This window comes from Trachurus trachurus (assembly GCF_905171665.1).
Source record: "Trachurus trachurus genome assembly, chromosome: 4".
NCBI classification, from domain to species: domain Eukaryota; kingdom Metazoa; phylum Chordata; class Actinopteri; order Carangiformes; family Carangidae; genus Trachurus; species Trachurus trachurus.
The window spans coordinates 19,943,427-19,959,334 of NC_139898.1; the positions used below are offsets into that span (position 1 = coordinate 19,943,427).

At 44.7% G+C, this 15,908-nt stretch overlaps 1 protein-coding gene across 2 annotated transcripts in view; it reads left to right on the forward strand.

Moving 5' to 3' along the window:
- Positions 1-1,316: 1,316 nt before the first annotated feature.
- tsc22d2 (TSC22 domain family 2) overlaps positions 1,317-15,908 on the forward strand; it is a 36,516-nt gene continuing 21,924 nt past the window's right edge. For both annotated transcript variants that reach the window (XM_083970511.1, XM_083970512.1), the window contains exon 1: positions 1,317-3,879. In XM_083970511.1, the coding sequence (XP_083826637.1) occupies positions 2,207-3,879 (1,673 nt within the window). In that variant the 5' untranslated portion in view covers positions 1,317-2,206. The remainder of the gene's footprint in view (positions 3,880-15,908) is intronic.

The window sequence follows — 15,908 nt, forward strand, 5'->3', positions numbered from 1 at the left end:
TAATAGGTTTCATTTTACAAACTTAAACCATTTTATACAGAACATATGGAATATGACTAAATTCTGGATGCAAATGTCAAGCAGTATGCCAAGAAAGTGAAACAAGGTTAGCCACAGCCGGACAATGATCCACAATGAACTACTTTAAGACACAAGCTAAAGCCTTAATTAAAAATCTGTGGGTAAATGCTGGGTAGCTATATCACAGCCAAAACATATCTTAGAGCTTGAAGTCATCAAGATCAGTGAGTGACAATCTCTGAATCAGGCTTTGTAGCTGGTTATAGGCAATATTATTTCATTAATAGCCTATTAATTTCACTGTCACACCTGTATTAATCAATGTATTCATGACTCTCAGCCCTAAACTATCTTAATAAGCACCATTATTAATGACTCAGGTGATTTGAGTCACTGTGCTTTTATAGCATGAATGCTTTAGACTTAAATCCCAGACAGAAACTGAATTTTGCAAGAGATCCTTTAAAAATATCTATAAATGGACAGAAGCCTAGTTTCTGTCAGCATTTCCTGTTCAGACGGTTTAAAATGGCGTTGTTTCTTGTCATAGCTGTGGCATGAACAACGGTAAATACAAACAGAGCCAATATTTGTTTAACTATATTTATAATTTACGAGGTTACGATATTCGCCCAACTATTGCCGGGGCTGACAGCTGTCAACAGCTGGTGGACTCTGCTCCGCTTTACCGGCTGTGAGACATTAACCGGAAGTGATGCCGATGACGGAAGCTTTTTTTTTTTTAAACAGAGATAGGTTTTTTTTTTTTTTTTTTTTTTTTTTTAAATATATACTGTATATAGCGAGTTTTTCCCGTACATTGAACTAGATTTACTTGTTGTCCATATTCTAATAGGTAATGCATGTGATGTTTTGGGTAACGGTGCAAGTTTGTTAAGGTTAATTTTTATTTTGTCTAAAAAAAATAAAGTCGACAAAAAATGCAGTTTTAAATCAAATTGAAATCTCTCTGTTTTCTGTTTTGTTTTTGTTTTTTTATTTCTTCCCCAAACCCAATTTGTATCAATGAAGGTGGGCTTAGTAACAGAAATACCCTCCTGTATAATGCAGTAGCCTACAGTTCAGAAGCATCACAGACAAGTTTTTGATTATTTATTTTTCCTTCATTCTTAAAATACTACCACTACTATTACTACTACTACTAATAATAATATGGTTTCAGTAAGTATACAACAGTTAAAGTTGTCTGGTTGATGTGTTTTTAATGAATTAATTTAGTTTGACCTCCATACCCAGCATGCACTTCGCTCTTGCCATCTTGTCGGGAGGTTGGGTCGGAGCAGCGGAGTTAGCTGCTGCCTGTTAGCTCACAGTCACCACCGCCGCCGCCGCCGCTGCTGCTGCTGTGGTAAACTGGTTATCTGTCAGCTAGCTGCCTTGCTAGTAGCAGCTGCCAAAAAAAAGTGAGCTGTCCTATACGACTGTCTGAGAAGCTGAGAAACTTGACCGGACTTTTGGGACGTTTTTCCCTCTGCCTGCTGCTCGATTATATATATACATATCCTTTCTGGGAACGCTTGAAGGATTTGTTTACATCATGATGTCGTCGCACATGCTGGTACCGAGGTAGGGGGAAAACCAAACTGGCTAACAGCAGCTAACTTGGCTAAGTCGGCGAGATATAACACACATATAGCAGCACAGAGAGGGAGAGGGAGGGAGAGAGAGAGAGAGAGGAGTGGGCTGAGAGACCGGGCCAGCCTCAGACTAAAGTGCTGGTGGCAGCGGCAGAGCAAGAAGTTTGACAAGGGCCTGTTTGCTAACTCCGCTGCCGGGACATAAAAAAGGCCGAGACCGGGTGTTCGAGAGGCCGGAGGAGGCGGAGGAGGAGACGGACAGCGGCGGCGGCAGCAGCGCTGTGCTCTCACCCGGAGACAGCGCAACGCCCCGGGACTTTCTGAAGATCTGGCCTCGGTTGTGTGACACCTTTTTTTTTTTTTTTTTTCCTCCGGACGAGACCCAGAGACAGAGAGAGGAAGAGGAACGGTATGGAAATGAACTGTGACGGTACGTGTCATACGCCTCCTCAGCTGTGAATTACTTCGCAAGACATATTTTAGTCCAGCAGCACTTAGTTTTTTTTTTGTTTTTTGTTTTTATTTTAAATCTGGGATCAGGCAAAGCAGGCTTGACGCAGATATACCACAACACAACAGCAGCCACCATGTCGAAAATGCCAGCCAAGAAGAAAAGTTGTTTCCAGATCACCAGTGTAACGCAGGCTCAGGTGGCGGCCAGCAGCATCACCGACGACACCGAGAGCCTCGACGACCCGGACGAGTCCCGGACGGAGGACGTGTCGTCGGAGATATTTGACGTTTCTCGCGGCGCCGACCTGGGGGTGTGTGACAGGAGCTCCTCCGAGGAAACCTTGAACAACGTCGGGGAGCCGCAGGAGGGGCAACAGCAGCCGAGCACGGGTCCTGTCAACGGGGGACTCTCTTATAAAAGTTTAGGCACTAGTGGTGGTCGTGTCACCCCGCATAATTTAGGAGGAAGTGTGCCTGTGCCAGCTCCAGCTCAACCCTTTGTCCCATTGACAGTCGTCAATACGGCCCCTGCTGCTGCTGCTGCTGCTGCTGCGACCACCACCGTCTCCACCAGTGTGGCTCCTGCAGCCCCCCCCCCTGTTAGCACCAGCTGTAGTTCCCGTTTCAGGGTCATTAAACTTGACCATGGCACCGGAGAGCCCTTCAGACGGGGCAGGTGGACATGCACTGAGTTCTATGAGAGAGATTCAGACTCGAATGTGAATCGGACTGTGGACAGCATAAAGCCGTCTGTAACCCTGGATCACAGTATAGACCGGGGGGACAGTGGGCTCGGAGCCACCAGTAACTCTGTAGTCACTAGTAGTGCTTTTTCTGCACATGCCTCTGAGAGCACCGCAGATAGCGGCTACTCCGCCGGGCACGCCACCCACCCACACCCCCACCCCTCAGAGCTTCAGCAGCAGCAGCAGCAGCAAGGCTACAGCTTGGCTCCTCACATAGGGAACGGAGCAAGTGCCTTCCAGCCCACAGGGTACACGAATACAGCGTCGCAGCAGCAGCAGCAGCAGGCTCAGGTCAACATGCAGCCTGTTGCTCCCCAAAACTTCCTCTCCAACAGCCTCAACAACGGCGTGCACCAAGGCGCCATGCAGCAGAAGTCTCCCATCATGCCTCCTGCCACGCACACCACGCCACAGCAGTTTGCCTACTCCACTCATCCGGCCGGCCTCCCGGCTGGCCAGCAGCAGGACTATCGTCAGCAGCACTTTGGCTCGAGCACTCAGAATCTTTCCATGTCGACCCTCCCCGCGGTGCCTCTGAGCAGCCAGGTCCCCTCGCCTCTGATCGCCCCCGCTGGAGAGGCGGCCTCGGCCCAGGGCCTCCTGCTACAACAAGTGAGCAGTGCGTCGGCCATCGCTCCCCTCCATCCGACAGGTGGCCAGCAGCAGCAGCAGCAGCCGGTCAGCCAGACTCAGCCTTCAGGAGGGATCGGCATCACCCCTGCACCTTCCGTCGCCACCGCAGCCTCCCACAGCGGCGTGCAGAACGTGCCTGCCACAGTGCCCAGTACCAACAACACCCCGCCCGGTGCGTCAAGTCAGACGCCCGGGGCAGGAGGTCTCGTCCACCCCGAGGGAGCCCACGGAGGAGCCACGACCGGCTTCGGGAACCAGGCGGACGATGGATCCCAGAAGTCCGACGCCCTGCCTCAGCCCGCCGCTGGTCTGGTGCCGGGGAAAGACGGTGTGAGGCCTTTCATCGGCGAAGGCCTCACCCTGCCCTCTCCTGCTGTCAACAACCTATTTCATGGCATCCATATTGCCATGGAGGTGGATGAGGACAGGTAAGAGGGTACAACACTAAAAGCCTCATGTGAAATAAGTCCACTACCCTTTATGTATTGTTTCTACTGCTTTTTGTGTTCAGCTGTCGGCCGCCAGCGATAATTTTTTTTTATCAAGACGGTAAATATCACTTTGCCCTTTCATCATAGCAGCAACTAGCTAAGTCATATACCTGGAGCAGCACTGATATATTGTTGGAGATATGTGTGTGTGTGTATCTGGAAGTTTTCCCCACATATTAAACATTCTTGTGGCATTGTGCAGCAGTGTGGTCATACTCCACACTGTGAAGAGCGCCTCTCCCTTCCTCAGCACCAAAATTAAACAACTCAAAGGGGTTTGCGTATACTTAAAGAACAATAAAACAAAAACACACTTTTTTTTTCTCAGTCCTATTATTCTGTAGGTGTAAAGTTGTAGATGGCGAGGATGGAGGGTTTAGAGGGGGAAAGTGAGCCAATGAAAACTGGCACAGACAGAAGGAATTTTCTGTCTTTGTCATTAATAGGCAACCCACAAAATGCTGGATGGTAACCCGCTTCTTTAGACATCCACAGCCCCCCTCCCCTTTAAGGCTCCATTCAACCATTCAGGCTTTTTTGTTGGGTTTTAGGGGGCGTTAACAACTTTTTGGATAACTTACAACACACGCAGTAGCTGTGTTTTGTAGCTGAGAAGGGAATAACTCCCCAAACGTAGGCGGCTGGTTTTTGTTCTCCTCTCTCTGTCTAGGAGAGATGGTTAGCATACTTGCCCTGGGCAGTGATCCCAGCTTCCCAACTTTTAAATCTTGTAAATACTGACTCTTCATGAGCCTACAGTAGTCTCACAGTACTTCTCTAATGTACACACTGTAGCTATTTTGGGGGTCTGTCTTGAGCCGTAGTGTTGCCACTCTTTGCCGTTCCAAGCGAGCAGAGGAGAGGAGATGTCTGAGCCAAGAATGACCTAGTGTGAAGTCCACACATACACACATGCACGGTCTGTCCTGTATTTATGTAGGCCTCAGTGTTTATCTGTGTGCTCTGTTCTGTTCTACAGTGGTTATTATGAATGGTACAGCCAGAGGAGGAGAGGAGAGTGTGTATGTGTGTGTGTTTTTTAGGAGGTTGCGGCCTGATTTTTATCACCCACAGTCCAGATATTCCTGAAACTAATCATTGTTTACTAAGAGACTTAATCATAGCAGCATCACCCATGGGTTGATAATGTGCGGAGCGCAGAAACTGTGTGTGTTGTCCCTGATTTCATGAGAGGAACAACCAGTGCCAGTTTCCTCTGCATTTGTGTGTGTGTGTGTGTGAGTGAGAGCGAGAGGGAGAAAGAGGGGTGACATCAGTGGCTGGCTGAGTAGCTATGGTGATGTTGGCAGCAGGACAGGACAGAACATGCTTGGGAGGCGGAGGGGACGGACAGACGGCACACAGACAGACACACCTGTGGCAGTGATAGCAGGCACGTAAGCTGCTGTGTCTGTGGCAACGATGACTTGGACGGACTGAATCAGCAGGAGGACGATGGCTCTCGCTCCCAGACTCAAGTCCTCGTCAGGCGTGTCCATGTGGACACATCGGCTTAACAAAGTGTTGACTTGCCGCTGACCTGTTCGGAGGTTTAAGATCGCTTGATCGTCTAGTTCTGTGCACACTTCCTAAAATTTCCATGAGACTCTCAATTGACCTGACATAAAACAGTGCATTTGTCACCATAAGAGCTTTGTAAAGTCAGGTCTCACTTAGCTGTGTAGGTTTGATGTGACCATTATTTAAATATCATTTTTGTGGATTTGTGCCTTTACTCAGGTGTCAACATGAGAGAGAGAAATGGGAAATACAGGGATAGATAGAGTGGATTAGTGGAGAGCAAAGGGCAAGGTCAGACTCAAACCCATGGGCGCTGTGTTTAGGACTGTGTTGAGATGATGAGATGAGATGGGGTCATGTGGTCTGTGCTCTACTAGGTGAGCACCTAAGTCTAATGTCCGTTAGCTGAAATGTTTTTGAGGTAATCCCCATAATTTAATATCTTTATGTCCCTACGTTTTTGTTGTTGTTGCTGTCATTCATTTGCATCAACAGACTTCCTAAAGTATTGACACTCATAGTGTCATTTACACTTTATGATCATTTTTCAGTAAAACCAGACACAAGTGACTGAAGTCCAGACAAACCTCAACTCATAAGGACAGAGTTGAGTTGTTGAAGCATATTCAACACCCAATGTGAATCATTGTGTCCTCTGAGCCTGTGGGTGAGGTTACAACATTAGGGACAATTTCAGTTGATATGACACGATATTTTAACCATATAAAGGCATGTAACAAACTTTCTTTTAGAGAAGAATCAAAATGCCACAGTTGTCTCTAGACAGGAAGTCTAATGCACTTTCAGCAATATTGCCAATTTAAAAACGGTTTACCATAACAGTACGTGGACCTTTTTCTCAGCTTTCACAAATTTCAAACCTTAAGCAATGTAAGGTTTAATTTCTACACAAGCGTTGTTATTTTGTCTATATTCAATGTGCACCCCACCCAATACATTGTATGCCAGAGAGTATGTAACAAACCCCTGACCAATGGTCTACAGCTCCTTCAGTCCTTGTGGACGACATGCAATACGACAAATACCGCCTCTAATCCCCTTCGTGGCTGCTAGCAGCTGTATGTCTGTCACTAATTTTGCTTTTCACAAATCGTTCTATATGTACCCCGCTTGCTTCATTTATGCACATATATATGCACACTTTTGGTTAACCCCAAAACTTGTGCAGTTTGCCGAGTGAGGCCCAACGGCAAGTTGGCATTTAGAGGCATAATTCTAACTATCATCAGTTGTAATTAAAATACCTTGTTAACTCATAACGTTCTTGTAAATCTCAGCAAGGACCAAAAAAAGACATATTTTTAAGGAACACACCCCAGTATAACGGGACACAGATTTCCAAACTTTCTCCTCTTGTCAGAGGTGCATTGTTCTGTGCAGGAGCTCACTCAGCCTCATACAGGAATCTGTTCCAAGTTTCATTGTTTGGTTCTGTTTTGAATTAGAGTGCATCACAAAAGTGGAACAAAGCATTGTGGGGGTGGAGTTGTGAGATGAGAATGATTTCCCCTCAGCTTGGGATGGTTAGCGTCTCTGCTCAGTAGGTTGCATCTCTGCCAAATAAAGTGATGAAGCTGCCCCTGGGACAAATTGGTTTCCTTCAGTAAGAGCACTTGGCCTTTAACTCAGTTACTTCTTCCGTGATAGACCACAAGACCCTTGTGCTGTACTCTTCTCAATTGGGAATGTTAATTAATAATCCATAATTGATTACATAATCTCCTGGAAAGAAACGGTAACTAAAGTGCATAGAAATTCAGTTTGAAGTCAATTCTATTAGACAATTTATTATTTCATCAGACAAAAAAAGGGGGACAGTAACTTCCCTGAAATCAAATAGCTCATTCTGATTGATAAAGTGAATAGAGGTTTTGTGTTTGTCCCTTACCCAAGATTCATGACATGAATCACAGGGATGTTATGTATTCCTCTGTGTATTTGAGTCATGCTGTTTTTTTCACATCGGCACAAATCGCTCCAAGCACCATTCACAAGTCTATGCTTGAGGTCTGGCAAAGACACACTACAAAGTACAAACCCTGCGACATAAACTGTGATATTGGTGGGTTGGTGGCGGGATCACCCATTTTGATACTATACCACAAAGCTTTTACTGGCACACTCTTGCGTCCATTCTGCTGGTTTCTCTCCTACACACTACTCTCTACACTTTGCAAAACAGGCGGACACTGTTGGTTGCTATTTTCCTTGAGGCAGTCTCAGTGGCTCAGGCTTCCCGAAAAACTATTTGACATTTTTCCAGGGCTAAAAATTGTTGGTTCTTCCCAGAAGGAGCCTTCAAAATGACACTTAGTGATGTATTAATTACAGTTTCTTTCTGTACTTTTGGCATGGTCTTTAATGTAGCAGGTGATTGGCAAGTGTGAAATTCAAGCGGGTGAGTGGAGGTCATTGCTCCCAGTCATTGTGGGGAATTGGACCTTCCATCTAGTTTATCTAGTTTCTAGTATGGTTTCATAAACTTGGGTTTGCTTCCGCCTGATTAAATGACTGCCGCTCATATCAGCAAATAAGCCGATGAACTTGGCCCAACAAAGGAAAAGTAAACAAGCTGCCAAACGTCTTCGACTTGTCTGATAGCCGACATATGATGTCACTGGTCAACTGTGGAAACTCAGATATACACAAGATTAATTTCTCCTCACACACACTGAATGTCACATAAGGCTGTAATCTGATGGGAAGCTTCATGAAAGGTCAGCTGCAAAGCAAAGTGGGTACGAAGTGAACTCAACTTTATGCAAAGTCTGAGTCGTCGACCTTCGGCTAGGGTGGATGGAGCCTCTGTAGCAGCCAGTCGGGCAACGTCTTCATCAATCAGTGCTGGTTAGGATGAGGAAAATGTAGATCTTTCCTGCTGCCGCTGCTGTCACTGGTAATCTTCTAAAGCAGCTGCTAGATAATGTATTTTCCCACAGGATTGGCTTGAAGCTTAGTGGGAGCTTAGCAGGTATCTTAATGGTTAGTTCATAATGGTTCTCAGCTGACGATGTTATGAAAATATTGGTATTCCTCAAGTGGATGGCCCCAAGCTATACAGATAAATCTGTCTTTGTGCCTTGCGTAAAAGTAAAACTCGACTTCTGCAACATATATCTGCATTCTGAATGGAGGAACACGATTAGTGAACATTACATTGACAGTGTAATTAGAGATTAATACAGTGACATTTGTTTTCGTCTTTATTATCCATATAGACAGAGTACATTCTCAACACTCTCTTATTTTGTTTTTTCCCACTGGCTCTCTTATCTCTTATTTTGTACAGTGTAAAAGTAGTTACATCTCACTTACAGTATGTTTATATGCACCATATTATTATTTTGACTTCTTTTTAACCTTTTCTTTTCTTTTTTTTTAACTTGGACCTCATGACAAGCAATTTTCCTCTCAATGTCGTTTAGTGTTGAAACACCCCCCCTCAGGGTTGCTCATGACACTGTGAATGACAGATAATTGTCAAAGATCTAAGTTGTCCACTGGTGCTTTTCAACAGCCATGAACACTTAGCATTGTTAGGACTGAAATAGCCTAGAATTTTAATAAGCTAAGTGGTTTGGAGAAAATGAACTGTTTGCCATTTTTCATGTAGATGCACATGGGGATATTGAAAGCTTAAAATGCGAGCATGTTCAGTGCTTGTACGGTAGCACCTCTCTCCATTTTACCCTTTGGCAGTTTGACAATTCAACACAAAGGAGGAGTGGGTGAGGACCGAGTGGGGATGAAGAGTCAGGTTTGGGATGGGGCGTGTGCGTGTGTATGTGTGTGTTCGGGATTGTAGTTTGGTTGCCACGGTGCCTGGAAACAAGGCCACAGCTTATTTTCCACAGATAGCTGACCTGCCTGAACTTCCAGGGGACACATTCCAGGAGCCCTGAATGGCGGTGGTTGTCGGACGCCCCGGGCTGCAGCCTGAGCAAATGGGTCTGCAGCAGCACCAGCTCTGTTTTTGGGATGGATGGCTGGCCTGCCTCCTGTCTCACTCTAATGTGGCTGCTCGGCCGCCTGTTTTCCTTTTTTTTTTTTTTTTTTTTTTGTGTGGTCTATCCCCAACTGACCTGTTATCACATTCTCTGTCCCTGCTTCCAAAAGGCGGACTGTGCTTTCACCAGAAGCCTCAGTTTGCACCTAGTTCCTCTTTACTTTTAAATTAATGTGGAAGTATTGGTATGGAGAAATAATTTGCATTTTTTTTTATAACTGGAAATAGTTGGCTTTTAATGATGTCTCCTTGAACTGCTCTCATAGCATCCATTTAGTATTTCATCTAATTTGGCCCCGGCGCCAAATATAATAATCATTTTGTTGAGGCAGAGCAAACGGTTCCCTCCTTTTGCCATGGCGCAGTGATTTGTTTGATTTTAAAACATGAATTTGTTATATTTTCCCCCTTTTTTTTTGTAAAATGTAAGATCTAAAGGGGCCAGTGGTGTGAGGCAAAGTGGTTGAACAAGTTAGCATAGCAGGACCCACCCTGTTATCTCAGCAAGATGTGGTCAGGGGATCACTTCCAATTAGAGTGGACCTGCCAAAGCAAGTAAACAACCACGCTCCTGGCGGCGTACCATAACTAACTCAGTTTGTGCTGGAAGCAAGGCCATTGAATCCGCCGCAGAGTGTGTTGCAGGCTGTTCTTGGAATGAGGACAGTGTGTACAAACTGTTTGTGTTTGTTGTCTTTTCCAGAATGGTCTCAAGTAAAGAACAGGTTAGACCCTTCTTACAAGTGGTGTCAGTACGTTAAGTATGCACCTCAAACGTGGAGAAGACCTGTTGACAGATCCTCGATACCTCCCTGTGTTTGCCACGTGGAGAACAAAGCTATGTTCAGCTGAGTGGTTGTGTAATAATTCAGCGTGTGTGGTTCAACTTCAGCGATTGATATTGACAATATAGCGGCGATCAATCACTGTGAGAACGTATTAACGAGAAACACACAAAGCTATAGTGTCATTAATTTGACATGTTTACTCCTTGTGTGTTTTCAGAAGCTCAGCATGTGGCAAGTCTTCAGACAGTGATGGATAACTGATGAGGAGGTGGTTTCACAAAGAGATTTTGGATTGGTCTGTAGTCATTTTGCTCCTAGATTCAGATTTTTCCAACAACACGTAATGCCTGCGGGCCAATAACAAAACAGATGAAAGGAGTAAGCTGTTGGAAATACACAGCAGTAAGAGGACATTGTCCATCATCTTCATTTGTCCCAATCCTGAGTCCTGACTGATGAGTTTGAAAAAGTACTGACCCCTGACAGATGAGTATGCCACAACGGCTCAGCTCGGCCACAGCTGGAGTGACTGGAGCCAAGTGGTTTGACGTGGTCACTCAGTCAGCTATGTTTTGTAATTTGGAAAAATACAGTCTTCAACTACCCATAATGCACAAGTCAAGTACTAGACGACTTTGTGCAGCGGGTAAACACAGACATCTGTCTGACATCTGTTAGTTTGATTTAAGCCACAGTCTACGTCTGTCTTCGTAACAAGCCCCTGTAGAGCTGCAAAAGTAAGCGGATAAATCATTTTGTGGACTGACAGAAAATTGTTGTCATTATTATCTAATAATATATACATGTATGCTGGTTCATTGTTTCAGTAATGTTTCAATCCAGCTTCTTGTTTTCAAGCTAGTATCTTTGGGTTTGGGGATTATTGGCCAGAAAAGAAAAATCAGCAATCAAGAAACATGCCATCTTGGGGTTAAGAAAATAAAAATTGGCTGACTTTTTATAGTTAAATAACATTTAAGAGCAATATGGCTCATTAATTTGTACTACTACTATTACTACTACTTGACAACAAGCTCACTCTGGCGACTGTTTGTAGCATTGACATAGTGTCTGCTGTTGCTGACCTAAAACTGCAGAGTAGCACACACCATGGACGGTGATCTCTTACTTTGGGCAATTTTGCATCTTGCATGTAGAGTGTTTCATTTCAGCATTGGGAAGTGAAAGCCAAAGATGTGTGAACAGTTATTTCCAAAATCAGTTTGAACTTTCTGGCCACATGGTTTTCAAGGTTCATTTAAAATGTTACTCTTCTTGACAACTTTCGTGCGTCGGAGTTTCCTCAAAGGTTATCTTGCGTCTTTTGTTGTCTTTCACCCTGTTGGCTTACAGTAAAGGCGGACATGCTGACACAAAACTGGGAAGTGAAAGAGAGAAAGGTTCAAAGTCTATTAATGGGACAGTTTCTTTGCAACTGTCAGATGGAAGAATTTCCAGAAACCCGTCAGGTACAATACTGGTTATAAGAGTCTCTTGTTCCTGTCGGCTCCCTGAGTTTTTGTAATGCTAATAATAAGCAGTAATACATTTCAAAGTGCAAGGGTGAAAGAAGGATATTTAAGAGCAAGTTAAGCATGATAGGGCAAGAGGAGGAGGAGGAGGAGGAGAAAGAAAATGCAAATCAATTAGGGGTAATGCAGTGGTTAGGTGATTCAGCAATTCTAGGACAATGCCTTTCTGTTGAGGAGAGCTTTTAAAGCCGACCACAGATCATCTTTAGGCATGGAGTTGAAGATTTGACTGGATGTCTGTGGGATATAAATGTCTTCAGCTCTTCAGTGAAAATGTGAATCTACTATGTATCGCAGTCATTCAGTCTCCCAGAGTGGGGAGCAAGGGGCTGAACAACGAGGTTTCAGTGCTTAGGGCCTCCCGGAGCCCAAGATGTCTGAATAGTGAGTAATGAGGATGTGTGGAAAACATGGCAGGCAGCTGCATTTGAGTCATCCATCCTCTCTCTGTGTGCACCCGCCTGCTTTCAATGGGTGTCGTCGACTGATCTGGTTCACTGTGGTGACTGTGACTGTTCATCTGTTCTGTAATCCTGTGTGTCTGTGTGTGTGTCTGTACTTACAGTGTAGAGAGTTGAAGGAAGAGTGAAGTAGATATTTTAGTGGGTGCTCATGAGGGGGGTTCATCTCTGTGTCTCCTGGGGTCAGGGAGATTTTTCTTTTTCTTTTCTTTTCCACTGTCCTTTTCAATAACCGATCACTGCTTGTCTTATTTTCCGACAAGCCTCAAAGGGGTGAAAGTCTGTCTGTTGATACACAACAGCCCACAAGAAACAAAGAGCAACTCTGAAGCTGATGTGGCCCGGCCTGTTTTGGGCACAGAGAATATGAAAGTTTATAATTCCCCAATCACGGCTCAAGAACAGTCCCTTTTTAAAGTATTGAATTTTATGTTTTCCACTGAACACCTCTCTCCAATGAGAAGCCAAGTTCAGGCTCAGTGATGAATTGAATACGCCGTCTTCACATGATACGTAACCTTGATCCCAGAGGCACCAGGTCTCGTCGCCCTTGTAACTCTTAATTAGTTTTAGTATGCTGACGTCTTTACAAAATATTCAAACATTTCATGTGACCACCAAATGCCTGATGGGGCAGAAAAATCGGTCCATGAGGTAAAATTGGAAACTGGACACATTTCATAGTTGTTTTTATCTTGCAATCTATTACCTGTTTGTTCTTTCAAATTACATTACATTTTTTTATTGCAGTTTACTTAAGTCCAGGGTGACGACTAGATTGTGAAAACGTAGCTCCACTGAAAACACTGTAGTACATACTCCAGGCCTGTGTGGAGCGTGTGTGCTGCTGTAACCCTGCCACACAGACGGAGCGCTTCCCCACTCTATTCAAACTCCAAACATTATCAGTGGATTACGTGTTGACTGGGAGTCGTGTGTCAGTGTGAATATGACGATCGCTGATGATTTACCGGGCGAGATTCAGCCGCAGTGTCTGAGGGAGCCGAGTTACGTCCTCGCTGATCGGTCTTGTCGGATTGTTTAGGTTCAGCAGTGGATTCACTCTGAGTGTTTCTTTCCCACACGATTTCAAGTGATCATGAGCACAAGCGGCTCTAAAGGCCAACTAAGGTCATATCTGTTCCGAAAGCTGAATCTAACATCCCATGCAGGCGATGCAAATTCTTCAGGCGCTTATTTTTTTTCTTTCTGTCTTCAAGCTGAGAAAAAGACACAGCTTTTGTAAGAACCTCAGCTTCCTGCTTTGCTTTGATGCCCGCTTTCATATTCTGTCAAACGCTTCCTCTGTCGTCTTCTTCCTCTTCTTTTTCTCAAGTCAGTTTTGTCTCGTGGTGCCTCCTCTTGTAAGCACTGAACCACTTTCTACCCCAGCGCCACCGCTGCCGCCGGCGTCTCACAATGAGCAGGCTTCTGCAAGGAAGCGGACGTGAGTCATTGTGACTAGGTAGACTGATAACAGTTTATTCACTCGTCTAAAGCCGTGGTGATGAACAGATGGCACCTCAGTTTATCATTGAATCAGTGGGTTTGTCATAAGTGCCCGAGCTCGTCCTCTTTACCCCCCGTGAGACGATCCAGATGATAGTCTCTTTGTCTCGTCACTACCAACACAAAACTTCCTGTGATTTTTTGATTGTGTGTGTGTCAATGGACCTCTTATGAAATTATTATTTTCACAACACTTTGTTGAACTTTTGGCATCTTGCTGTTGTGATTCAGACTTTTCTTTTCACTTTTTCACCTTAAAAAAAAGGCTGATGTGTGTAAAAACCCAAGCTGTCATTGCTTTAATCACAGGCCTCCTCTCCATCTTGAAGCAACGGTTTTCTAGTCTCAAAGCAGTGAAGAAGTATTTTTACCAACACAACCTCCTGGTTAGCAGCCTGGTGAGATGTGATAACCGGTTTCGTGCTGAACTTTCACACCGTCATGCCTCTGTTCTTCATCTGAGTCAGCCTCTAAGTTTAACATGTTACAACATTTCAACCTCCCTCTCATCTACCTGCCAGCTGTGAAACATGAACATGGGTTAGAAGTAACAGCTGGAGTACTGCATGTAAAGGTCTAGTGATCACTATTTATTTAACTTTTACATTTCGCCCTGCTGCTTTCTTCTTATGCTGCTGCTGTGCAGAGCTCTTGCCCATCTGCCTCTTTGCCACCGTCAGAATGAGGTCAGCCAAAAAAAAAAAAAACCTCCATACCAAACAACGGAAAATATTCTGCTGCCACTTCCTGTGCTGTCAGTGAGTTAACCTCAGCTGACGGACAGCAGTTGAAACCAGGGAAGGCAGTGCATTGTCATTTTATCACTGAATTAGGATTCGCCGCAGATGTATTTGAACCATGTCACATCCCTGAAAAGTTAATTTCATGGGTGTTACGAGGACGTTGAGAGACACACAGTAAAACACAAAGGTCTCGTGGGATGTTTGTGGGGATGGCTCCAGAGTCAGTACAGTGTAGAAACCTCCTCTGTATAACTTAAGCAGTTTTGAGATGCTGGAACCTTCCACACCCCACTATGGCCAATCACAGATATACTGTAGATACAGGACACTTCTTCACCTGTTTGTACTGAAAACTAATTGTTGTTGCAGTGATTCAGAATGTTTTTGTTTTTAACAGCATGAGTACCTTGTCCAAAATTGGCAAACTTTAATTTTTTTTTCCAAGTTGCAGCAGTATGATGAGTATTAGGACCACATTGACCACATTGAGAAACAGACTGAGAATAAAGTCATAGTTTTACGTGAGAAAAGTCATAATTCTTTTAACTTGTTGTTTTAGAGGAGTACAGTTGTTAAAAAAAATTATTGTAAAACTATGACTTTATTTTCGTTAGGGCTGCCCCCAAATAGTCGACCAAGCACTGGTCGACCAAAAAATCATTAGCCGACCAAAATGTCATTGTACGATTGGTCGCAGGAGAAAAAAAAACAAAAAAAACATTTGGAGCCGTGTCTTGTCAAAATTAAGCCAACATCAATGACTGAACTGTATATGAAAGGTTATGGGGCTTTTATTTTGAAGGGCCAGATACAGGAAGTCGTGACGTGACAGTTTTTTTTTATTTTCATTTTTTTTACACGGCACGGCAGTCTCTCTCGTATCACCGCTGTTTTCAACCTTAGCGGGTGCTGTCTGAGCCCCGGTCCCGTCCCACAGCGCTCACCGGCGGTCAGTCTCAGTGTCACGGAGCGGATCCATGATGGTCCCCGCTGCAGTCAGAGACCCGCACCCATAGACATGTCTATGCCCGCACCCTCCACACCGCGGACCCCCACCCCCGCACCCCCGTCACACAGCCTGAGCTCAGTAACTTTTTACCCTCCTCATCTACTGTGTTTATTGGTGATAAACGGGCATTCTGCCGGTAATAACGGTGAAACCCGACCGGCTTGTTGTTGAATCTCGGACCCAACACGGCCGGAGTCACGAGCATTAATTCATTCATTCTCAACCTGACCACGGGCAAAAAAAAAAAAAAAAATACATATTTTTTTTCCCCTCAAGGTGGGGGGTCGATTAGTCGACTAATCGCAATAAGTGACGACTACTGGTCGACCAACAAAATCTTTGGTCGGGGGAGCCCTAATTTTCGTAAAACTATGAC